The sequence below is a fragment of the Tenrec ecaudatus genome, chromosome 4 (genome assembly GCF_050624435.1).
Source record: "Tenrec ecaudatus isolate mTenEca1 chromosome 4, mTenEca1.hap1, whole genome shotgun sequence".
Taxonomy (NCBI): Eukaryota; Metazoa; Chordata; class Mammalia; order Afrosoricida; family Tenrecidae; genus Tenrec; species Tenrec ecaudatus.
In genome coordinates, this window is record NC_134533.1 from 12,213,572 (window position 1) to 12,239,146 (window position 25,575).

The 25,575-nt window shown below is 55.8% G+C and overlaps 1 protein-coding gene across 1 annotated transcript in view; it reads right to left on the bottom strand.

Moving 5' to 3' along the window:
- Window positions 1-582: 582 nt before the first annotated feature.
- Window positions 583-25,575, bottom strand: part of FADS2 (fatty acid desaturase 2) — a 32,414-nt gene continuing 7,421 nt past the window's right edge. Inside the window, exons 2-12 of the mRNA XM_075545630.1 lie at window positions 19,802-19,912; window positions 19,186-19,383; window positions 18,990-19,091; window positions 15,502-15,627; window positions 9,588-9,648; window positions 9,174-9,250; window positions 3,524-3,621; window positions 3,250-3,346; window positions 2,976-3,055; window positions 2,030-2,155; window positions 583-1,681 (exon numbers count right to left, since the gene is read on the bottom strand). Of these exons, the coding sequence (XP_075401745.1) occupies window positions 1,630-1,681; window positions 2,030-2,155; window positions 2,976-3,055; window positions 3,250-3,346; window positions 3,524-3,621; window positions 9,174-9,250; window positions 9,588-9,648; window positions 15,502-15,627; window positions 18,990-19,091; window positions 19,186-19,383; window positions 19,802-19,912 (1,128 nt within the window). The 3' untranslated portion in view covers window positions 583-1,629. The remainder of the gene's footprint in view (window positions 1,682-2,029; window positions 2,156-2,975; window positions 3,056-3,249; window positions 3,347-3,523; window positions 3,622-9,173; window positions 9,251-9,587; window positions 9,649-15,501; window positions 15,628-18,989; window positions 19,092-19,185; window positions 19,384-19,801; window positions 19,913-25,575) is intronic.

Consider the following 25,575-nt stretch of genomic DNA (forward strand, 5'->3'; position numbering starts at 1 on the left):
AATTCTAGGAAATTGGTACTTCCTCCTTGGAGGTGGGAGATTCGACCCCTGGCAGAGTTGAGATGTTTCCAATGCCACTGGATACAAGGACCTTCTACCCACAGGCCTGTGATCTTCTGCATTCGGCGTCATTGCATGTGTTTCGTGAGTCTGAAGAGGACTTTATAGATTGGTATTGGACATACGGGCTAATATTGGACTGATGGACTTGGACTGGGCTGTATATTCAATTGCTCTTGCATATAAACCTCTTTCTTATACATGTGGGTCCATGGATTTGTTTCTCTAGTCCACCCAGACATACACAGGGCCTATAACCACCCTGCGATACTTCCTGCAGTCTGGCAGGCACGGGGTTTCCCTCAGCTGCTGAGGGTCCCCGTGGAGGAAGAGGAGGAAGAAGGAAGCAGGCTGGTTCTGGGTCGGAGAGCATTTCTGGGAAGGGTGTTCTTCAGAGCCGAGGCAGCAGCTCTGGGCAGGGCAACCGCAGGGGGCTGCCAGGCGGCATGGGCCTGGCCTGCTGGTCACCGCCCCCACTCCCACCCCCAGGGTTGCCGCCACTGAGTTAGGAAGCCGTGGGAATAAAATTACCTCTTTTATTTCCAAAATCACACAGGGGTTGGGGCAGCCACGTGATAAAAAGTTCCGCCGGGTCCCCACAGAACAAGCCCCTCCTCTGGGGAAGGCAGGCCGTATCTGGGTTGCCATTGCCGTGAGGATCAGGAGACCTTTTAACACCAGCTGGCTAGCTGCGGGTCCCCCCGAGGAGGCCCCCACTCTGGGCTTGTTCACATCCCCCCTCCCCCAACTCCCTGAAGCTAAATATTGATTAGTGGGTTAGGTTTTCAAATGAACAGCTCCAGCGCCTGAGCTCTCTCCCCTACCCCCCCAACATCGGGGCCCCTGGAGGGCCTGTGGTAAAAGACGGATTGTCACCAGGCCCAGGGCCTCTGCCACCCAGTCAGAAGGCACCCTGTAGCACATGGTAAAATAACAAGAGGGAAGATGGGAGGGGGGCCGGTGCCTGTGGAGCCCAGTCACCGGCTGGAGGTGGGGTCCCCGCGCCTGAGAACGCAGGCTCCCCCAGCCCCATAGGCAGCTGCCTGCCCCCTCCAAGCCCTGGCCTCGGCTAAGCCCTCTCAGGGACCCCCTTCATTTAAGTGCCAGCATTGTGGGTACTGGGGTTTGGTTCGATGGAACTGCATCTGTCAGAGAACACGGTCAGGGTTGGGTGGGGTGGGGAGGCCTGAGCATATTCTAGACATTCAATGGGCCTTGATGGGGCACCAAGGGCAGGCCAGCTGTGGAGTCAGGTCTGAGACGTGGGGGCCATCTGCTTGCCCAACACACTGCCCCCACTGGTGGACTCTGGTCTGTCCAGTCTTTAGGGGTGAAGGGTAGAGGCAGAGACACACCCCTGAAGATGACCTCCCTGTGCTCCTGACTGGAGGCTGGAAGGCCAGGGGGAAGGGGCCGGACTGACAGGACAGACCCCCATAACAGAGGGTGGAGGCAGGAGAGAAGGGAAAGAGGAAGAGAAAACCAAATCAGGGGCCCATGAGCCTCCTGGACACCCCTCAGAATGACACCCCACCCTCCCGTTGGCCCGCACCCCCACAAGCAACAGCTTCACTTATGGAGATAGGCATCCAGCCATAGCTGCCCGGACTTCTTCAGTGAGCTGTGGAGAGAGGGCTGGGATCAGTGGCCGGGGGTGAGGTCAGCTCAGGGCACCCCGGCATGGTCCCCCTGGATCCCAGGCACTGCCTCAGACAAGTTTCGTTGCAAGGAGATGCCCTGGTTGGGGGCCCATTGTAGCAAGCAGGCCTGAGACCCCGAGTGGTCGCCACTGTTGCATGCTGGGGGCTCTGCTGGCAGTTGCTCCCTGCCCAGCCTTGAGCCGACAGGGGTCCGTCCTGGAAACTGCCTCCTGGGCCTCCGCCCCCGCCCGGCCCAGTGCTCAAAGGGGTCCCTGCTGGAGAGCCCCTTCTCAGCCCCTGCCAAGTCCAGTGCCCACAGGGGTCCTCACCTGACAATGTCCATCAGAGCCCTGAGCAACGGCTTCTCCTGGTACTGGATGCCATGCTTGGCACACAAGGACTTCACCAGTGGGGCGATCTTGTGGAAGTTGTGCCGGGGCATGGTGGGAAAGAGGCTGGGAGGGAGGTAAATGGGCAGGAACATGAGGCCCAGGGACCCAGACATGACAGCCAGGACCTGCGTTGGGGTGCGGCTCTCCCCAAGTACTCCCGAGGGCACCTGGTGATTGGCTGGCACCGATGTAGAGGGGCCGTTCATGGACAGGGTGCTTACGCTCTACAGCAGAAACCAAACGCACCGCCATCGAGTCGACTGTGACTCACGGCCACCCTACGGCACAGGGTAGAACTGCCCCTATGGGTTTCGGAGACGGATTCTTTACGGGAACAGAAAGTCTCGTCTTTCTCCGGCAGAGCAGGCTGGTGGTTTTGTACCGCCGACCTTGCTGGTTAGGCTCCTGATGCGTGACCACTGATGCCACCGGGGCTCCTTGGTCAGTCATACTGTCTGGAGAGGGATTTGAACCCACGCCACCGGGAGAGGCTGGGTCCTGAACGCAGTGCCTTAGACCCATTGGCCCTCCTGACTCTGCGCTTCAGGCAGGGGACAGTGGGCCTGGGATGCATGCTCATCCTCCAGAGAGGGAATCAGAGTGGGGGCGGGGGAGGGTTGTAAATGTGGCAGAAGGTGAGACAAAGACGAGGGGCAGCATGGGTGGTGGGGACGTAGCGGGCCTCAGTTTCCCCATTGATCGAGTGGGGCCTCCCCATTCCTGCCCTGCTCCCCCGTGCAAGCTCTCGGTGAACTGTGAAAGGGGTGGTTATCACTGCTTCCCTGGGGACACGGCCCCCATGGGCTGGCTGCAGAATCACGACCCAGCATGGGAAGTGCCCGCCCACCGCCTGCTGCCTCCTGCCCGGCCCGCCCACACTCACTGGTGCTCAATCTGGAAGTTGAGGTGCCCGCTGAACCAGTCGTTGAAGAAGGACTGCTCCACGTTGCAGGTGGCTGCCAGCTGCGGGGAGGGGGGAGAAAGAAAGGGGGGAGGCGGTGAGCAGCCAAAGGCAGACCCATGGGCCTCCGTTCCCCTCCAAGCCAGCCCTGCCGCCCTTCCTGGGCGTTGGTCTCCTGGGACTCCATTTCAGGGGGCTGAGAACATGCCCTGAGGCCTGGGCTCTGAAGGGCCCGGCTGGCTGGCGGGGCCCTCACCTGGCTGCTGAACCAGTCCCGGTAGGACTCGCGGTCGATCTCCATGACGATGTGATTCATCTGCGTGACCCACACGAACCAGTGGCTCTCCAGGAACCTACGAGAGGAGAGCTCTGCTGGAGGTGTGGGCGGACCACCACTGGGGGCTCCCAGGGCCCTGGCCACCACGGAGACCCCAACTCGGGAAGTGGAGCCCCTGGGGCCTTCCCTCGGGTGGCCCCCAGAATTGCCCTCCCCATTGGGGTCCCAGAGGAGAACGACCATGCCCGGGCACCTGATAAAGTTGAGGAAGAGGAGGGCTCCCAGGATGCCAAAGAAAGGGCTGTAGGTGACGAAGAAACGGACATAGTAGCTGATGGCCCAGGCCAAGTCCTGCAGGGGAAACAGGATTAGACGCAGGCGAGCCGCAGCCTCCGTGTCATGCGCCGGATGGGAACCACACGTGAACTGAGGGGCAGTGGTGCCTAAGGAACCCCAGGGGCCTCTGGGAACTTGGGCCCCAGCCACTGAGCAACACTCCCCAGGCCTGTCTGTAAGGAAACACACTGGCTGTTCCAGCAGCAGGTGGGCCAGGTGCTTTGTGAAAGAGCAGAGCAAGCGAAGAGGGCAGGGACATTAGCCCAGAGGACAGCCCTGGCCGGGGGCCAGAGGTCAGCAGCCTCTCCTTCTGAAGTACTGCCAATACCAGCCCACAACAGTGGCCGTCCACCACCAACCTTGGATCCCCTTTCACTACCGTCATAGGGCAGTGCAGGTGGCCAAGGGCAATGGACATCATTGGTCCTCTCAGTGGCCTGACACTGCCGGCCCCTTGCCCAGGACAGAGTCCCTTCTGGTTCCCTCCACTCTATCCTCCTGCCCCTCGCAAGGGACTGTCAGGCAGTCCAAGCTCAGGCATCTTCTCTCTTCCTGGGCAAGCGTCTCCCTCTGGCTTCCTCCACTGTCCCTCCTGCACGGCTCATAGCCCATCCGTCTACCTCCTCTCTGCTCTAAGTCCACATGCTGCAGCTAGACCACAGCCTTGACCTTGGGCCCTCAGAGTCACCTAACACCAAGTCGACCCCACCTCAATTCTCCCGCCGCCTTGTTGACCCGGCTCATGTCCACCTCAGGCCGTGCCTGCTTCCCTGCATCTGGTGCTCAACGTCTGGTCCTTCCAGAAGGTTCCTCCCTTCACGTGGCCAGAAATCTTCCCTGGCTGCCACGGAGCCCCAGTGCTGCTTCAGAATCTCATTGGGAGGTGCCGTCAAGTCGATTCCAACTCATGGTGACCCAGTGCACAACAGAACGGAACCCCGCCTGACCATGCGCCGGCTGCGCAATCCTTGTTGCGTGAACCCATTATTGCAGCCACTGTGTCAACCTACCTCCCTGAGGGCTGTGTGAATCTGCATACTTTAGAGAAACAAATCCACAGAAACTCATGTATAAGAGAGAGTTTGATACAATGGGTAAGTGCACATCAAGAGAACATCCCAACCCAGTGCTGCCCAAGCCCACAAGTCCAACACCAATCCACAAAGTCCTCCTCCATCTCACAAAACACACACTATGATGCCAACTACAGGAGGAAAGCCGAATCAGTGAACATGTAAGCATCTCAGTGCTGGCAGGGGTCTCCACACAGCTGCTCCAGCACCCAGGGCTGCATCGGGTAGGTCCATGTGACTTCTCCTTGAGAATGTCTTGCAGGAAGTGAGCCTTGCCAGCTGAAGCAGGGAACTGGCTAAGGCAGCTGCCCCCTGGTCCAACCATCAGAAAGCAAGAGACCCGAGAACTCCAAAGGCGAGGCTCACCTTTCTGTTTCCGTGCTTCAGTTAACCTCACATGTGCTTATCGTCCAGGTTGGCACAATAAACTAACTCAGGGCCTCCCTCCTCTTCACGGACCCTTAATTCTACCAAGCACGACGTCCTTTCCCAGGACCGGTCCCCCTCCAGACTGTGTGGCCCATGTGTGTGAGGCGAAGCCTTGGCATCTTCGCTTCTATGGTGCACGCTGGCTTCATTTCTTCTGAGACAGATCTTTCTCTGGCAGCCCAGGGTCTATTCAATACTCCAGGCTGGAAGTCAAGGGCATCTGTTCTTCCCCATCCTCCCCACCTACTGGCCAGCTTTCTCAAGCAGGGGAGCCAGGGGTGGGATTCAGCTGGTTTGCACCAGTTTGGCGGAACCGATCCCCGACTTTCTGTTGAGTTCCGTGAACCGGTTGTCAAACTGATATTTGCAACCAGGGTTCTTTGTGCGGTGGGTCCCGGGGCAGCTGCCCAACGTGGAGACCACAAACGACCACTCCATTCTCTTTGCGAACGTCCAGCAGCGTATGCAGAGCGCCCGTGGTAATGTTTGCTCCATCCGGAGGGATAAAAATATTAGACAGAACTAGGCCTGTCATGTCGACTTACTCATTCCCTAAGAGTTGTTATCTGATGAGTAACAAGTTTGATGAAATACTGTTTTTTATTCCCTGGCGTTTGATACTCCAGGAAACAAATGTACTCTGTAAAGACAGAGGGGAAAAAATCCCCAAGGGTGACACACTGTCATTCATTTCAGCTCTGTGTCACGCCCCAAATTCCCACGATAGGGTGAGTGAGTTATGGAATTTCCTGAAAGTATTCAGAGAGCTAAATGTTATTGTCAGACCAATGAAGCAGGAAGGGGTTTTTCAATGGAGAACACAGTACACTCCAATACAGCAAACACAGTGACTCCTGTCTAATTGGGCTGCCTCTAAAAGCACAGATCTGTCTCCCACAATGGAAACATCACACAGCAGAGGATGCTCGGATAAAGGTGAAGGATATGCCAATCAAGAAGCAATACGGAAATTAATTAATTAATTGAATTAAAAAAATAGAAATAATATGGAAATAGTATCTTAAGTAGCAGGGTCATTTTTTGGGGGGGACAGAATTTAATATTTTTATTAACATTTAAAAAAGCGTTCTTATAACTTAATCTAGTTTCGGGTCCCTCTTTTATTGCTCTTCTGTCAGTATTACCTGTAGGACATAAGCAACATTCTTTTGTTATGCTTAAATGGTCATTAGTCACGAACCAGTCGTTAACGTATTTGATGGGAGGTGACTACAAAGATCATCTTTGGGGTCAGGGGCACCCCAGCCCTCCGAGGTCTTGTGCATGCAAGAGCCAGGCAACGCATCATGTGATCTCTTGGCTGCTGCTGCTCTGGGCACCGATGGTGGAGCCAATCGAGTGACACCCTTGTCAGCTTCCACACTGTCTCCGTTCATCAGGATGACGCTCCCCGGGCCACGTGGGAGGATCTGGGCTTCATTGGTGTCGAGATGCCGGCAATGCGGAGGCAGTGCGCCTTGGCCTTCACCGGTGATTGCGTCTAGCCCTCTTCCACTGCAGCAGCACGGTTGGGTCACCTGTGTGTGGAGGTTGGTCGCGAGCCTTCCTCCAATGCCGATGCCGTGTTCTCCTTCATCCGCTCATTTCCTGGAGCGCTTGCACGGCGCCCGGGCTGAATAACCTCGGTGAGGGGGTTCGACCGCGAGGCACCCCTTTGCCCCATCTTCAACCACGCTGTACCCCTTGTTCTGTGTGAAGGATGCCCTCTTGGTCTATGATGAGAAGGGCACCCCCAGAATCCTCTAGGAGGCTGGGCTGTGAGGAAGGTAGACTGGGGACGTCACCGGCCCAACGAGCGGCAGGACGACACCGGGAATGTAGCCACTGGTGGCTGTGCCCCAGCCCTGCAGGCACCGTGCACGGGCTGTGCTCTGTAATGATCCCTATGCAAAGGCTTAGGCTCAACGTTTAGCCTACCCCACCCCTCGGCTTTACAGGGGTGTGGCATTGGGGTGGAGAGAAGGCCCGGTGATCAGCTTCAGCAGAGACTGCTGTTTCTAGTGTCAGTTGCCTTCCAGTCTGCAGGCAGGCCATCTCGATCACCCCTCGGCGAACCACGGCCCCAGCCGCAACTCCACTCTGTACCCAAACTCACGGCGACCACCCAACAGAAAAACAGTACCTTCCGCCTCCCCGCCAACACCCAGGTCAGGATTCCTGAGGGAGGGGCCGGGTCTGAGCCACTGAGACCCGGCTTCTCACTCCACGCCACCCAGCACCAGGGCGAAGTCTGTCCACAGACCAACAGGAGAAAAAACCAGAAACCTGCCCGTTGTCCTCAAGCGGCTTCTGACTCCTGGTACTCTGCATGCAGAAGACTCCATATAGGCAGAGGACCCCGGTGTACTGTGATGTTTGGAAGCAGGCAGCCCGGCCTTTCTTCTGAGGTGCCTCTGGGCTGGTTTGACCCTCCAGTCTCTAGTGCGTTGTCAGGCACTGACCCGTTCCAGCCACCTGGACTCCTGGGGAGAGGTTCAAGCAGCTGCTATTTAAACAGCGAACCCCATTGGCGGGCCTGAGCCTGCTCCCAGCGGTGGCCAGGGCAGGGCCATCAGATTGGCCAGGTGGTTACCTGGGCCCCAGAAGGCCTGAGGGGCCTCTCCAATTCCCCTGGGTCTGCTCAGATTCCTTTGTTCCGACGCATCTCCTTCAGGGCTGTCCCTGTCGTCCGCTTTGTCTCTCGGGGGACACAAGCCAGGAAAATGATCAGAGCAGCCGGGCGCAGGCTCCTGTTCCCAGGCTGACGTGGCTGCTTCCAGGAACCAGGGTGCCCGGTGGAAACAGCACTACCCCGAGCTTCAGGCAGCCGCCGGGGGGTGGAACTGCAGCCCCTCGGCCCGTCCAGATACCATGGGCTGTTGCTCCCGCCCTTTGGCCCTCACTGGCCGGAGGAGTAACTGGCAGAAAGTACTGGCAAACGTTCCTTTGTTCAAACCAGCTCACCCTGGAGGAAGACAGGTCCTTCCGCCCAGTGCTGGCTGCCTTGCATCCATCCGGCCGCTTCCTCGACCGACCCACTTGCTCCTGATGTCCCCAGACTGGGTCCCTTTGCCCAATCTCAGTGACGGTTTTCTCAGCAGCATGACTAATGTGTTGTTACTCCTCTGACGTCAGTGACCACACGCGACAGGGCAGCACCATCCCGGCAGAGAGTCCCATGCTGATGTCTTCACAGGAAAAGGACCTCACACGTGGTGAAAACCAAGCCAAACTCGCTGCTGCCGAGTCCGTTTCGACTCAGAGAGCCTGGAGGACAGAGCAGAACTGGCCCCGTGGGTTTCCGAGCCGGGGATGCTTCACAGGAGCAGAAAGTCTCATCTTTCTCCCTCGACGGGGCTGGTGGCTTCGAACTGCTGATCTTGCCATTAGAAGCCCAGCATGTAATCACTACGCAACCCGAGGAAGACTCGGTGAGAGGGACTGATCCAGTGGCTGTTAACAATGAGCTCAGACACGGTCACAATTGTGAGGGCGGAGCGCAGGACCGGGGGAGTGTTTCAGACCAATTTGATGGCATCTAACAACAAACAGCGAAAATACATTGCTGTCCATGAAAGCCGCTCCCTTTTGATACCCGCAGTCGGGGCACGAAGAAACCAAGATCGGGGGCCTGTCTTATAATCTCAGAACCTCAACATCCTCAGGTGTGAAACAATTAAAAATAAGTAACAAACGGCCAGCCAGGACTAGGAAGTGACTGCTCACTTGTCTGTCCTGTCCTGTGTCCCCATCAGTGACCCAATCTGCCATGCCAGGTTCTGCCTGGGTCCAAGGCAGGGAAGCTAATCCATCTGGGCATGTTCTCCTTTTAGGGGAAACCAGGCCTGTGCACCTTGGTAACCCAGAGACGCCTTGTGTGTGGAGGGCAATGAACTTTCTCAGGAGCTCTGGCGCGTGTGTTGGGGGAATGCTCTTTAGGACTGATGCACAGAGGCATAGGACCACCAGGCACACACTCGCGCACACACACCCCACCTCCCCCAGATCCATTCACGCTGGCCGCCCTCCTCCCATCCCCCCCGCCAGGCCTGCCCCTCCACTCACCACCCAGTCTCTGCGGACGATCATGGTATTGATGATCTGATACTGGAAATACAAGGGGATGAGCAGCGGAGGCCCAACTGCAGAGAGCAGAGAAGGCGTGTTTGCACTGGCTCGCCCGCCTGCCCGCCGACTCTGAGGCTCGGGGAACAGACTGGTGGGTATTGTGCAGGGCTGGGTGGGACGGGGGGGGGGGTGGAGGGGGTCGCGGGGCTGGGGCCCTCTTCGACGACAGGACGATGAGCAGACAGCTTCCACCCCTCCCCTTGCTGCCCACAGATCATGGATCACTCTAGCCTCAGTGTTGCCATCTGTAAAACGGGGCTGGTGGCTGTGGGGCTCCGTTTTGGACTAGATGGGCTATGTCAATAGAGGGGGACGGGCACTTGACGTGTGTGTGGGAGGAGGGGCACTCACTCAGGAAGAAATACTCATGCTGGTGGTTGTACGGCAGGTATTTCAGCTTCTTCTTGCCGTACTGTGGAGAGAGGGGAGACCGTGAGCCCTCGGCGCCCCCAGGTCTTCCCCTCCAGGGAGGAGGCGCCTCTGGCCTTCTGGCCAAGCTGTACCTGGTCTCATTCTGCCCACCCCCAGTCCTCCCGGTGGATCCTTCAGGGGCTGCAGCTCCCAGCCAGTCACTGACTCAGGTCATGCTGGGAACCCCAACCTGGAGCAATGGTCTCGCGACAGCACGAACCCAGCGAGCAGATCCATGAATGAAGGTGCAGGGGCTTGGAACACGCAGGGCACCACCACTGGAGGGAGCTCTGGAGTCGCCCCCTTGGGAACAACCCCACTGGCCCTGTCCCCCTCTAGGCCATACATACCACGCGCCTCCCCCCACCCAGATCAAAACAGATTTAAAAAATCCACAGACGACCAAAGATGACAAGCCAGGTAAGAGCCCTTGGCTTTGCAGTGTGGCCTCCTGCAGAGAGGCAGGATTGGGGGGGAGGGGGTCATTCCCAGTGGGGGCGGGTTTGGGAGGGCCTGGCAGTGTGTCAGGTGTCTCTTAGTTGATTCTGATTCATAGCCAGCCCCTGTGGCAGAGTAGAACTGCACCCCCTAAGGTCAGCTACACTGGATCTTCACGGGGGCAGATCATCAGGAGAAGCCTGGGCGGGTTCGAACCATCAACCTTTCAGTGCACCGCCAACAGTTCACTGCTGCACCACCAGGAGGCCTAGGCACTGCAGGTGCGTCCCTGAAATGGTCAGGCTGGGGGACCTGCAGCAGCTGTGGGGCCCAGGAAGCTTATGGCCCACAGCAAGAGTCCTCAAATGGGCCACATGCATCCTGTCTGGTGTTTCCCAACCCCTTTTTTTAACTTCAAAATAAGACATGTGCAGTGTGCATAGGAATTTGTTCATAGTTTTTTTTAAAACTATAGTCCGGCCATCCAAAGGGTCTGAGGGACAGTGAACTGGCCCCCTATTTATTTTATAATCATTTTACTTGGGGCTCATACAATTCTTATCACAATCCATCCATACATCAATTGTCTAAAGCACATTTGTACATTCATTGCCCTCATCATTCTCAAAATATTTGCTCTCCACTTAAGCCCCTGGCATCAGCTCATTTTTCCCCCTCCCTCCCCGTTCCCCCCTCCCTCATGAACCCTTGATAATTTATAAATTATAATTTTGTCATATCTTTCCCTGTCCGTTCCCTGTCCGACATCTCCCTTCACCTACTCCCCCAGGGAGGAGGTTCTATGTAGATCCTTGTTATTGGTTCCCCCTTTCCAACCCACTCTCCCTCTACGCTCCTAGCATCGCCACTCACACCACCGGTCCTGAAGGGATCATTGGCCCTGGATTCCCTGTGTTTCCAGTTCCTATATGTACCAGTGTACATCCTCTGGTCTAGCCAGACTTGCAAGATAGAATTGCGATCATGATAGTGGGGGTGGGGGGAGAGAAGAAGCATTTCGGAACTAGAGGAAAGCTGTATTTTTCATTGTTGTTACATCGCACCGACTGGCTCATCTCCTCCCCGACCCCTCTGCAAGGGGATCTCCAGTGGCTGACAAAAGGGCTTTGGGTTTCCACTCTGCACTCCCCTCCTGATTCACTATGGTAAGATTTTTTGTTCTGATGATGCCTGATACCTGATCCCTTCGACACCTTGTGATCTCACAGGCTGGTGTGCTTCTTCCATGTGGGCTTTGTTGCTTCTGAGCTAGATGGCTGCTTGTTTATCTTCAAACCTTTAGGACCCCAGATGCTATATCCTTTGATAGCCAGGCACCAGGTGCTGTCTTTACCACATTTGCCTATGCACCCATCTGTCCTCAGCGATCATATCGGGAAGGTGAGCACACAATGATATGATTTTTTTTCTTCTTTGATGCCTGATACCTGATCCCTTCAATACCTCATGATCACACAGACTGGTGTGCTTCTTCCATGTGGGCTTGGCTGCTTCTCAGCTAGATGACCGCTTGTTTACCTTCAAGCCTTTAAGACCCCAGATGCTATATCTTTAATAGCCGGGCACCATCAACTTTCTTCACCACATTTGCTTAATCATCCGCTTTGTCTTCAGTGATTGTGTCCGGAGGGTGAGCATCATAGAATGCCAATTTAATAGAAGAAAGTATTCTTGCATTGAGGGAGTACTTGAGTGGAGACCCAGTGTCCTTCTGCTACCTTAATATTAAACCTATAAATATATGCACATAGATCTATTTCCCCATGCGCATATAAAAATATATTTGCATATGTACATATCTTTATCTAGACCTCTATAAATGCCCTTTATCTCCCAGCTCTTTCCTCTATTTCCTTTGACTTTCCTCCTGTCCCACTACCATGCTCAGTCCCCACGAGGGTTTCAGCAATTCCTCTTGGTTACATTATCATGCCCTGCCAGGTCTCCCACACCCACCTCACCACCAATTTGGATTACTTGTTCCCTTGTCCCTGGGTTTGTTAACACCACTTCCTTTCCCCCCACCTCACCCTCTCCCATATCTCCCCCCGGAACTGTCGGTCCCCGTTGTTTTTTCCTCCAGCTTGTTCATCCAGCCTATCTTATTTAGACAGAACTGTGGAGATAATAACATGCACAAAAACAAGACAGAGCAAAACCAAGCAACAACATACAAGAAAACAACAAACCAGTGACAAAAAAATACCAAAACAAAACACAACAAGAAAGAAAAGCTTGTAGTTAGTTCAAGGATCATTTGTTGGCCTTTAGGAGTGTTTTCCAGTCCAGCTGTTGGGGCACCACGCCCTGGTCCCAAAGTTCACCTTCAGCACTCCCTGGGGACCTCGCTGCTCCATTCCCTTGCTGTTCTGTTGCACCCTCTTAGTGTTTTGCCTCAGTGTGCCAGGATCAGATCATGTGCAATTCCCACACTATGTCTCCGGTATTGTCCCCTGTAGGACTATGGGTCAGTGAGGGGCATCATATCTCATAATGGGGCTGGCTATGTGGTCGTCTCTATGGACTGGCTGCTCTAACTGGGATCATGGTCCTCAAGGCCTGGTGGGCCAGGTGGCCCCGTTTAAAATGTTTGAAGACCCCTGGCCCACAGAGCAAGTCTCCCAGTCCTGCGCCAACCTCTTTCCAGAACACCCTGCCCACTACATCTCTGGCCCAGCTCCATGGAGGAAGTGAGTGGTCCCGGAAGGCCACTCCAAAGAAGGGCCTGGCAATCTGACTCCAAGCAATGAGGCATTGAGAAAGCTCTGGAGGATCGTCCTACTCAGACAACACGGGGGGCCCAGTCACCCTGAGTCGGCATGGACAGGACACCAAGTGGGCTTTAGTGCCACAGCAGGGGAGGGGCCGGGAGACAGCAGCACCGCACCTGCGGGATGTAGATGAGGGTTAACAGCTTGGGGTGGCCAGACTACTGGTAGGACAAGCCTGCCCACACAGGACTGGCCTTGAATAGGACTGCCCGTTCCCAGGATGAGGTGGACAGCAGAGGACTCAGGCCAGCAGCAGAGGGAGGACACTGGGCTTCCCAGAGGAGGGCTGACCCTATCGTTTGCCACCCCCCCCCCCGCCCCGAAGGACAGCCCACTCCCTCCTGGTCAGGATAATGGATTGTTTCCCTGTAGGTAGGACCGCCCAACTCGGACGACCAAGGTTAGACTACCATCTTGACCGGAGAGTCCACCATCTTGCTACATGTGTTCCTTCCTGCCTGTCACATGCGTGCCCCTAGTACCCCCATTTCCTATTACGTGCACAGCCCGAGTTCGTCCCCTTGCTGTCATGCGAATGCCTATTGTACAACCCCTTCCTGGTATGCATGTGGTTACCTGTAGTTAGGGGCGCTTACATGCCCCGAGTGTGTATAAGCCTTGGTCGGAAATATATTCTTTCTGCATGAATCGGGCTCCTGAAGTCCTGGTGATCCTGAAGGTGAGCACCCACGTGCTTTATCCTGTCTGATGCCTCTTTACTTTTACCCCTCAACTGCACAACCACCCGCCCCTGGACCCGTTCGATGTGGAAGCGGTACCCCACAGCGTCGCGGCTACACCCCAGCTAACCGAAATTCAATAGCTCGAAACTACCAGCTGCTCGAGATAAACACGGGGCTTTCTATTCCTGTAATTAGTCACAGTCTCAGAAACCCAGTTCTACCCAGTCCGGTAGGGCCACTGAGTCGGCACCACCCCGAGGGCAGCGAGGGATCAGGACGACAAGAAAGAAGAGGCTGCATTTCTCTTGAGTCCGGAACTCAGCTGCGCGATCGCCGCCACGGAACCACCAGAATCCAAACCATGGCAGCCGCCGAGAAACCATCAAATCAAGAAGAGACACAGCGCCGGGACCTGGAGTTCAATTCCCGGCCACGTCAAGGACAGGGTAGCACTGCCTCCGTGGTTCTCTGAGATGGCGACACTTTTCAGGAGCAGAGAGCCTCGTCTTTCCCCCGAGGGGCGGCTGGTGGGTTTAAACTGCTGACACTGTGGCTGGCCACCCAGCACATAACTCATTCTGATCCTGCGACTCCTCTGGGTGGATTCAAACCTTCAACCTTTTGGCTAGCAGGTCAGTGTGTTCACTATGTGCACCGCGTGGGGACCCCTGAAGGTCTAGCGTTAGAGTTGGAGGTGGTCCCTCTCGGGGCCTTGGCAGCGAGTCAAAGAAGGCAGCTAACAGACTGACTGTCTTATTGTGTACACGACCGTGGGGTTTCAGGCTTCTAACACGCACGCTCTATCTTTACAGTAACACCTGACACGGGATGGTAGCAGGGTTGTCCTCTACACCACCAGGTCCCATCCGGTGGCAGAGCAGTTGAGTGCTTGGCTGCTAAGCCAACAGCTGGTGGTTCAAACCCACCAGCCAACACTTTGTGGGAGAGAGCTGTGGCAGCTCGTCTGTCCTGCGCAGTCCTACAATCGGAATGGATCCCCAACCCCACCCCCGACATAGGAGCCTCACTTCTAGCGGAGATGGGTTTTTCCATCTTCCTGGGGGTGGGCCGGACTAGGGTCTCCTCGGGAGCCCGCTGCCTTGGTCCAAGATTGCCAGGAAGGCCTCTTTCATGGGAGCTGGCCTAGTGGGAACTGAGTCTTGACTTCCTGGTACCGAACTAAACCAAACTGACTTATACTGACCCTACAGTACACGGTAGAGCTTCCCCTGTGAGTTTCTGAGACTGTCACTCTTTACGGATGCAGAGAGCCCTGTCTTTCTCCCATGGAGTGGCTGGTGGTTTTGAACAGCCCAACAGGGAACCACTTGGTCCCTAGGGTTCCTGCCTTCCTGCTAAGCGGGTGCACCTTTCCCGCACTCTGGGGAGAAGCAGAAGCCGTCAGTGGTTCAGGGTTGAACCTTGCACACGGAAGACCCATGTTCGACTCCTGCCACCGCACCTCGCGGAGCCCCCACCTGTCTGTCCGTGGAAGCTTACATGTCACTGAGGATGCCGGACAGGCTATAACAGAGCTTGCAGACTAAGCTGGACCAGGAAGAAAGGTCCTGGCGATCTACTCCTGAACACCAGCCCATGGAAAAACCTAGGACCCAGATTCATGACCAACTGTATGTGAGTGTGTGTGTGTGTTGGGGAGTGGGGGTGGGGAGGGACATTGTATGCATGATCGCCCGAGGCAGATGCTGGCTCAACAGCAGGCAGGCGATGCTCCCAAGCCCCTGGGGAGCGAGGGAACCGGGAAGTGGCCAGTGCTCAGAGAAGGTACATCCATTATGGATGCGGTGGTCATGCCATGCAATCCCAGCCTGAATTATTCAGCATGTCTAGGAGAGGACAAGGGCTCCTCGGGTTGAATATCCACCCTGGCAACTCCCTCCCAGCTCCCCACGCCATGTCCCCAGGGCCCCCACCACCTACCTCGACAGGCTGCCACTCGCCCAGGACAAACGTGTGTAGCATGTTCACATCCGGGTCCTTGTGGAAGATGTTGGGCTTGGCGTGATGCTGAAAGTGGCGGTGGTTCCACCAGTTGGCTGAGGCACCCTGTGGAGGGAGGGACTGGCAGTGAGGGGGGCGTCCTCCCAGGGACCAAGCACCCCTGTGATAAGGCGCTGCCTCAGGAGCCGCAGCCGGCTTCCCCAAGGGCCCTCATGTCAGTTGGCCAGCCTCCATGGCCATGACTCCCGAATCAATACAAGTCTGGTGACACAGTGAGGAAGCCTGGTGTTGACATCATGGTGAATGGAGTTTGGTTTCTAGTTTTATGGATACCCGCCCTGAGACCAGGGAGAGTGGCAGCTGCCTCACCTTGGGGACCCTCATCCCCATAGCAAGTGGCCCACTTTCTCTGTGCTCATGTCCCCCTCTCCTCACACATATGGTGGATATTCTCTAACCAGCATGCTTCTTTGAAACCTGCCCCCCCCAAACTTTGTGTGCCAAAGACCCCCCCCATTTGATTCTTCCTGGGATTTCTTTTTAATATATCAAGCAGACTACTTTGGGGATGTGTGACTCCCACCAGAAAATGACCCCAAGACCCCTTTGTCAGTAACATGCTAAGTTCATCTGCCAACGTGTATGTCTAAACGTGTGTGTGTACAAGTCCACGTGTGCCTTACATGGCAAAGGCCACAGCTGTCCAACCCGAGGCCTCTGGTGTCCACAGGCAGGATTTTCAAAGACAACATTTGCACCAAGATACACCCCCTTCCCCCCCCCCCCCGCCTCCGCCGTGAGATGCTGGTTTCAGCAGGAGACTAGCCAGGGGCTGTCACCCTGCGCCTGGGAGACTTGGGGCTCACACTCAACACTGGCCCGCAAGGCCCAGAGACAATGAAAGACATGTCCAGCAGGAGACACTGGCACAGAGGGAGAGGGCATGGCAGGATAAGGGGACACTGGCTGACAGCGAGCAGCTGACCGGCCTCTCAAGACACAGGCCCTCTCCTTACTCAGGACCAGAGATGCTTGTGCAACCTCTGTGTTGAAGAGGGGCTCAAAGGACACTCCCCTTTCCTTGCAGTCAGTCCTTTTTCCCAGAGAGGGGAAACGAGACACAGATGGATTCTTAGGCTCTCTCACTGGTGCGTGATTGGGGCTCAGCCAGGGCTGTGGCCCAAACTGTGACTACCTGGGGAGCCTGGAAAAGCAAGGTGACCAAGAACCTAGGTGGCAGGGGCTGGAAAAATCCTTCCCTGACCTCCTGCCCCTGAGCCAAGCCTCTGCTTTTCACCAGTCCTGTCTCGGCCTTGTTCTCCCTCCGAGGCCAGCGCTGTGCTCCGTCCGAGGCCCCTCAGGGACCGAGTCCAGGGTCTTGGGAGCAGGGCACAGGCCATCTCTGTTGCATGTGGGGGACACCAGGAGCAGGGAGGAAAACGTTACTTGCTGACATTGACGACTTTTATGTAACAGCAAGGAGCAGACCGGGAGACAAAGCACGCTTTCTGAGGAAATGCTGGACCGAAGCCAGGCTCTCAGGCCGCCTCGGACTCAAGGCCAGGCAAACTGCTGGCCGAGCACTGGCCACTCGGGTGGGGGCGGTTCACCCTCCTGCGTGGGGCGTTCACGCTGCACCTCGGGGGACGCTGCGTTGCCCCGAGTGAGTCAGGGGCGGCAGGAATGGGAGTCTTCCTGGCTGGCCCAGAGGCACTGCTCCCTGGGATTTGCAAAGCTGCGAGCTTCCAGGAGGACAAGGCCGGGCCTGACTCCCGAGGTGCCCGTGAGAGGCTTTGAAGCAGCCAGATGCCACGTGGGCAGTGCTGGGGCAGGAAGTAGACCGCAGCAGAGGCGTCTCCCCCAAAGCACCCATCAGATGAGCACAAGGTCACGGGCAAGTCCAGCTCGCCTTTGGCCAAACTTGCAAAAGCCTAAACGCTTCTGCAGGTCTTCCCATCATCTATGGGGTGAATCCAAACCCAAACCCGCTGCCCACGAGCTGACCCGACGCAGTGGGACCCCCGAGGGCAGAGCAAGACTGTCCGTGAGCTCCCGAGACCGTGACTCTGCGAGGGGGAGAAAGACTCATCTTTCTGCGGTGGTTCCCAACTACTGGCCTGGTGGGCAACAGACCAGTGTGACCCCATTGCACACCAGGGCTCTGGTGGGGAGGATGGTGACAGTAAACCCTCTCGCCTTCTGGTTAGGCTAGTTCAAGGTTGGCAGTTCAAACCCTCCAGCCATTCAGAGGGAGACAGATGAGGCTGCCCGATCCCTCTCGTAAAGGCTCTCAGCCTTGGAAACAGTGCGCAGGGCTCCTAAGAGCCAGAATCAATGCCATGCCAGTGGGTTTGGGCTGCTTAATGGCTCAGTCACCCTGATCTGTAAGGAGTTAGGTAATAACTGGTGTCTCCTTATCCCCCCACGCCCTCTCCCTCTGCGCCTTCACTTCCATTAAGTCCATGCCTACGCATAAAAAACTCCCGGCAGACTCATAGTGACCCCCTGTGGGTTCTGGGACTACAAATTGTTTATGGGAGTAGAAAGCCCCGTCTTTCTCCTGTGAAGCTGCTGGTGGTTTCGAACTGCAGACCATTCGGAACTCAACCCAATTCGAAACCAGGGCTCTTCGATCCTATAGGACAGGGTGAAACTGCCTCCTGGGTTTCAGACGCTGAGCCTCTTTATGGAAGTCGAAAGCCTCGTCTTTCTCCCACAGAGCAACTGGTGGTTTCGAACCACTAACCTTATGGCGAGCAGCCCAACCTGTAGCCCGATATATCACCAAAGCTCCTGCTCTGCAGACTCAACACACATCCAAAAAGGTTTGAGAAGGCTTACAGTAAAGGAAGGAGCCCCAGTATCACAATAGGGTACGCGTTGGGCAGCGGGGCACGCAAGGGTGGCAGTTCAAACCCCACCAGCCGCTGCCTGGGGGAAAGACGAGGCTGCCTGCTTTCCAGTCTTGGAAACCCTGTGGAGCAGCTCTGCTGTGGTCAGAGTCCAGTCTTCCACAGTGAGTTAGGTTTCGGAAGCAGTAAAGAAAACACCACCAACAAAAAGCCTTCCTGCTATCGAGAGGGTAGGACTGCCCCTGTGAGCTTCCCAGCACCCGTCTTTCTCCAGCAGAGCTGCGGGTGGTTTCGAACTGTGGATCTTTCAGATCGCGGCCCAAGCCTTAATCACGGAGCCGCCAGGGCTCCTCGAAGCGGCAAGGGACAGTGTGCCGTGGAAAGACTAGAACAAAGATCACGGGGTTAGATGACGTGTGATGGGGGTCGAGGGCGAGCGTCTACAGCCAAGTGCGCACGCACGTACACACACGCACACCAGACCAGCGGCCGCCGAGTGTATCCAGACTCATGTGTTTCTGAGAAGTGCGTTTAGGGCTTTCTCCTGCCCCCACCCCGCCCCACCCTCCACCCTCCCGGAGCGAAGTGAGATGGTGCAGGCCCTGACTCCCTCACCTTCAAGTGGCCGATGATGAACTTGTGGATGAGGTGGTTCCACCTGGACTTCTTGTAGACAGAAAGGTGGCCGTAGTCATGCTGCAGCCACCCAGCTTGGGCCTGGGGAGAGAGGGCCAACGATCCCCATTACCCAACCCGCCGGTCTCCCCCAGCGGTGGGAGGGCAGCGTGGGCAGGGTCACAGTGTGCCACACCTGCGAGGTAGCCAGGATAAAGGCGGTGAGCATGGTCGGGATCCAGCCATTGCCAAGGTACGCCATGACAAACCACGCGAGGGTCTCCATGACAATGATGTGGGCCAGGTGAAGGAGGAAGAACAGGTGGTTGGTCTTGAAGAGCTTCATGTCCTCGGCTGTCTTCCTCAGCGCCCGGAAGTCCTCGGTGATCTGAGCCTGGGTCAGCAAGGGCCCAGGGGAGGGAGTCAGCCTCAGCCGCCCGGCCACCCTCGAGAGGGGGCCCTCCGGTGACCACAGTGCCGTCTGCCAGCCCACAGGCAGGAAGGGGTGGACTGGGGCTCCCTCCCCAGGAGGGTGGGTGGAGGGTGGGCGTTGTGGAGGTGGGGGAGACACAAACAGGAGACAGCCCCTAACCCCCTGGAGGACAGAAAGGAAAGCAGGATCAGACTTGGGGATGGGGATTGAGATGCGCCACCAAGAACAGCTCTGGGAAAGGGCAGCGTGGCTGGGAGACGGAGGACGCAGGCCCGAAGGGGCACAAAAGGGAGGCAAAGGGACGAAAGGCAGCCTTAGGGCATGGGCAGGGCGCGCCCCCTCCCAGAGGAGATACCAGCTCAACCCCCACCCCACTCACGTTCTTGCCGTGGTCTTGGCTGGGCTCGTCCGGCGCCAGCTCCCCCATCAGCAGGGGCTTCAAGAACTTGCGCACGAAATCGAGGTTGGGGTGGAAGGCACGGAAGGCGTCCTGCGGGGCAGAGGGCCCGGCTTGGAATCGTTGCTCCAGCCCCCAATGGGGGTGCTCTCTAGCCTCAATCCTGGCAGCAACCTCTCTGTCAGCCCCAGCTGCACAGCCACCAAGTGTTTGCGCAGGCGTGGGCACACAGCGCGCGTGCCAGCCCATGTGTGGCTGCCACAGGGCACCCCAGGTTCTGAGCTGGGAGCCCCACCAGGGCATGAACACCCCACCCACCAAGGGCACAGGGCCTAACCCACATCTGACCTGATTATCCATGACACAAACCCACTGCCATTCAGCCGGTTCCGAGTCCCGGTGGTGTTGCGATAGGGCAGGGCAGAGCTGCCCAGGTGGGTCTCTTTAGGGGTGCAGAAAGCCTCTTTTTCCCGAGGCTGGGCTGCTGGTTTCAAACAGCCGACCTTGCTTGCGGTTAGCAGCCCAACAAGTAATCCGATCTACCTCCAGGGCACTCGTATAAGCGATGACAAGATAAAAAATGTGCTTGGCACCCAAAACACCCCCAAAGGTCAGCCTTTCAAATAAAATCTATCCCCCTGGAGTGCTACACCAAACACATAGCCGTGGGAGTCGATGCCAACTCAGAGCGACCCTTTAAAACAGGATAGAACTGCCCCTGTGGGCTGAGTAGAAAAAGTCCCACCTTTCTCCAGAGGAGCAGCGGGTGGTTCTGAACTGCTGACCTTGTGGTTCACAGCCCAATGCAATGAGAGCAATGATGAGACGGTTAAGGATGCAGAGATGCCAGCTCCGTGTCTGAACAACGGAACCCCAGTGGGCTACGTAAACCCTCATGGAAAACACGACCGTATTTTCTGTAATACAACAGAACTAACACAGAGGATGTAAAATGCCTTTTGGGGAAAAAGTCAGGGAGCATCTTACCTGTGATGGTGTATTAGGGGTTGAGACCCTACTTTAATAGCACCCAACTTTCTGTCAAAGCATTGTATTGTTTAAAAATAATGGCAATTGGACATCCCCTTGCAGAAGGGTCTCAGAGAGGAAACGAGCCAGTGAGGGTGCAGCGTAGTACCGATGAAACATACAATTTTCCTCTAGTTCTTGAATGCTTCCCACTATCATGATCCCAATTCTACCTTACAAATCCAGCTAGACCAGAGGATGTACTCTGGTACAGATAGGAACTGGAAACACAGGGAATCCAGGCCAGATGAACCCCTGAGGACCAGTGGTGAGTGGCGATACCGGGAGGGTGGAGGGAAGATGAGGGAGAAGGAGGGAACAGGTTACAAGGATCTACATATAACCTCCTCCCTGGGGGATGGACAACAGAAAAGTGGGTGAAGGGAGACATTGGACAGTGTAAGACATGACAAAGTAATAATAATTTATAAATTATCAAGGGTTGATGAGGGAAGGAGGATCAGGGAGGGAGGGGAAAAATGAGGAGCTGATATCAAGGGCTCAAGTAGAAAACAAATGTTTTGAGAATGATGAGGGAAACAAATGTACAAAAGTGCTTGACACAATGCATGTATGTGTGGATTCTGATAAGAGTTGTCCAAGCCCCCAATAAAAATGATTTAATTATTTTTTTAAAATGGCAAAAAGGTATTTCCTGTCGCCCCGTTTGAGAACGTGCACCTTTGCGCAGAATACAGTGAAAGCGGTGGAGCCTCCCGCCCAGCCCTGCAGAGACCAAGGTTAAATACTTCCTTCCAGACTTTTCCCAGGCATATGCTGGTTGTCCTTAAGTGCCTGTCGGCTCTGAGCGACCTTGACCTTACGCACAACAGAAGGAAGACACCACCCCATCCTGTGCCATCCTCACAATTGTTCCTGAGCCTGAGCCCGTGGTGGCAGCCGTGGCGACCATCCCATCAAAGGCCTTCCTCTTGTTGCCCACGCCTCTACCTGACCAAGCACGGTGTCCTTCTCCAGGGACTCGTGTGTCTCCTGACACCATGTCCAAAGGATGTGAGCTGAAGCCTCGCCACCCTTGCCTCTAAGGAGCACTACTCTGGCTGAATTTCTTGCAAGACAAGATTTCTCAGCCCGTGCTGGGTGTTAAATCAGGAATCTCTGTGAGAGAAGCAAGCTGAGCCACGGGTCCCGGATGGGTGAATCCAGCAGTCAACAGCCTTCCCCTGCACGGGGCCCAAGAGCGGCTGGGAGAGAGGAACAGGGCAACGACACCATGAACAACTATCAGAAAAAAATTAATGCATTAAAAAGGGTCGTGTGTCCTGGTCCAGATTTGTTTTTGTGTTTTTTAAAGAGGAAAAAAAACCCCCAAAAGTTAAAAACGCAACGCTTGAAACTTCAAAGGCTCTGGTTAAAGAACAACGAAACCCAAACAGACACACGCCATTGTTTTGGTTGAATGAGACAGTCTGCACATGAGTCAGTGACTTGGTCATGTTGTTGTCAAGAAATGTCTTCCAGTTGTTTCCAACTCACAACCCTATGGACAACATGCTAAGAAACACTGGCCGGTCCTGTGCCACCGCACAATTGTTACGTCTGGGGTCAACCCATCTCGTTGAAGGTCTTCCCGTTTTTCGTTGACCGTCTATCCACTTTACCAAGGACGATGCCTTTTCCAGGGACTGGTCTCCAAAGTACCATCCTCTTCTCTCGAGAGCACATTCTGTCTGTACTTCTTCCAAGATAGACTGGTTTGTGCTTTGGGCAGCCCATGGTACTTTCAAGATTCTTTGCCGGCACCACAATTCAAAGGCATCGATGGATTCTTCTCTTGTCCACATTCATTGTCCAGCTCTCACAGGGATAGGAAGAGATTGGAACCCCTGACCTTTCAGCTTGCGCCCCAATGTGTAGCCCGCTACCCCACCGAGGCGCCTTCTCCTGTATCGCTGTTACCACACAATGGTGTATTCAACTGTTGCCTGTAACTCAAGCACAGAAGCCCCAGTAGGTGTAGTGGGTTATGCACTGGCCTGCGATCCACAGGATCGGCAGTTCGGGACCACCAGCAGCTCCCAGGGAGAAAGGCTGGGCTTTGTACTACCATAAATAGCTAGCCTTGGAAACTCACAGGGCATCGCTGTAGGTCAGCATTGACTATGAGAGCGAGCTTTTTTGAACTTTTACACTCCTGTGTCTCCCCACCCCCACCCAGCCTCCATCATGTGATGCCAGCCCTCCACTCACTGACCCGGCCTTTCCCTTCTCCCAGTTTAACTCCTGTCTACCCCTCCCCTGCCCCTCTTAGCCACCTCTCAGGCCTGGAACTGAACCCGCCCCCTCCCCCAGCCCTCCCTGCTGCTCAAATTCCAGCCCTGCAATGGGCAGGCTTCTAAGGGGAACAATAAGGGCAGTGTGGCATTCACACGGGTAGGGGCGGGGGTGGGGTGGTTGGAGAGTATTAATCGGGGACAAAGTTCAGCAAGATTCGGAGAGAAGAAGGAAGGGCGCCAGGAAGCAGGTGGGATGCATGGGGGTGCACTGTGGGGATGACAAGGGATGCATGGATGGTTGACCATGACACCGACGATCCGCTGTCAACCCTCCACTGATCGACAGCAGAAAAGACTCAAAACCAAACCAGCCCAGAAACAGTCCACATGTGTGCGCATCCACCCCGCCACCCATGCACATGGAAAGAGGGGAAAAGCCAATGTGGCCAAATAGTAAGATGAGTGGGCTTGGGGGCTCTCACGGGGTTCACTGATTCTTTCCGCTTTTCTGAATGCTCAGAAAACTCACACGCACACACTGAGAGTAAAACGCCATCATCAAACTCCTCCGACCCAGCCTACACCAGGCTATTTCTCAAAGGTAACAGCCAGTCTTCTCCTGTCTCCTTACCACATCCCGGTCTTTAGAGCCCTTTGCCTGGTCTTTGCTCAGCGTGTGTCTAGAACACACTGACAAAGTCATGGAAAAGTGGGCCCAGGGCTGCTGGTTACTTTGTTTCCATTTTTAAAGCATCGATTCCCCTCAAGAAATCCCAGCTCACTGCCACCACATCGATTCTGGCTCACAGCACCCCTGCGGGACAGGGCAGAACTGCCCCTGTGGGTTTCCGAGACTGGAACTCTTTATGGGAGTAGAAAGCCCGGTCTTTCTCCCGAGAAGCGGCTGGTGGTTTCGAACTGCCTTCCTTGCAGTCAGCAGGCCAAGGCATACCCCACTATGCCACCAGGGCTCCACTCTGCTCCCCTAGGGCCTACTCAAGAGGCCCTAGTCGAACCCTAAAAGGGCAGGAGCCCTTCGTTGGTGGCAAAAACAATGAAGCGTTCTAGCTGGATGTCCAAACCCACACAAAACAAAAAGCCTTTTTCGTCACCTCCGAGGACAAACCCAGGATTCCGGGGAGGACCAGCTCTCAGGGACTCAGTGTAATGCAAAGTACAGGCCCGTCCACCTTGGAAAGGCCGGCATGCTTCCAAATGCAGGCCCCAGGGTTGGCCTGCAAACGCCTGCTCATTGGCTCCCCTCGTGTCAGATGACAACGTATGTGCTCAAAGGGGGAAGTCTGGTAAGGCAGCCGTTTCCTCAGAAATGCTGTGTCAGATAACAGCCCCCCCACCCCGTGAGGTATAAACAGACAGCCTGCCTTCTCCCAGCCCCTCAGGTCCAGGTCCCCCTTCTGAGGCACCCCCTTCTTGGCGGGGGGTCTAGAGGAGGAGACAGGTCCTTAGCAGATGGACTCTCAATCAGGACCGGAGGGCACTCAGCCCTTTCAGGGCAGGCGTGTGGCCCACAGGGAGTCTGGAGCTCTGCCACACGGGAAGCCCCAACGCCTTCCCACTCAGGTGAAGAATCGGAAGCTCAGAAAGTGGGTTGGGTGGGGGTAGGGAGCCAAGCAGACAAGTTCAAGTTCAGACTCCAAGGACCACTCTTCACCACATGCCGGATTCCTCCCACACAGATGTGCGCCCCAATCTCACCCCAGAGAGGCAATCCCCAGCCACCACCCCCGAAATGGTGGCTGTTAGCTGTTACCAAGTGGGGCCCTTGACTCACGGTGCCCCCACGCACAGTGGGGGTGAAACTCTGCCAGGTCCTGGGCCATCCCCGTGACCAGCGACAGCTGGGACCCACAGGGCTTTCTGTGCCTGATTTCCACGGGCTAGATCACCAGGCCTTTATTCTCTCTCCCTTCGTCCTCTACCTCTGAAACCTGGTGGGCACCAAGCCTCCCGACAGAAAGGCGGCCGCATGCAGGGCATCAGCGACGAGTCCCCGCTTTCCCTGCGGCACCACCGGTTTCCTCTTCAGAGCCATTGTCATCACGCTAGAAGACAGGATTTCTCCACTCCCTTGTTGGACTTAAGCTCCCGAAGGGAAAGCCAGGTGTGTCTTCCTCGCTGTAGTGACCCCAGTGCCTACCAGTACGTAACAAACGGACTTGGAGCAGAAGGGCAGGGACGGACCCATCTGCACAGCCCCCAGCCCCGGGAGCCTCGTCCGGACCCCTCTCCTGAAGCGTTCACATCCACCAGCGTCTGCCTTGGAAACATCAGAATTCCTGGCCTTCTCCAAATGGGGCATCTTGCAGGCATATCCCTTCAGAGCTCCACCAAACACTGGTGGGTGGTGTTAGCCAAAAGCCGTATTCGTCATCCTTAGCCGATTTTGACCCATAGTGATCCTATAGAAGACCCTATAGGGCAGGGTAGTGCCGCCCCTGTGAGTTCCCGAGACTGCAAATCTTTACAGGG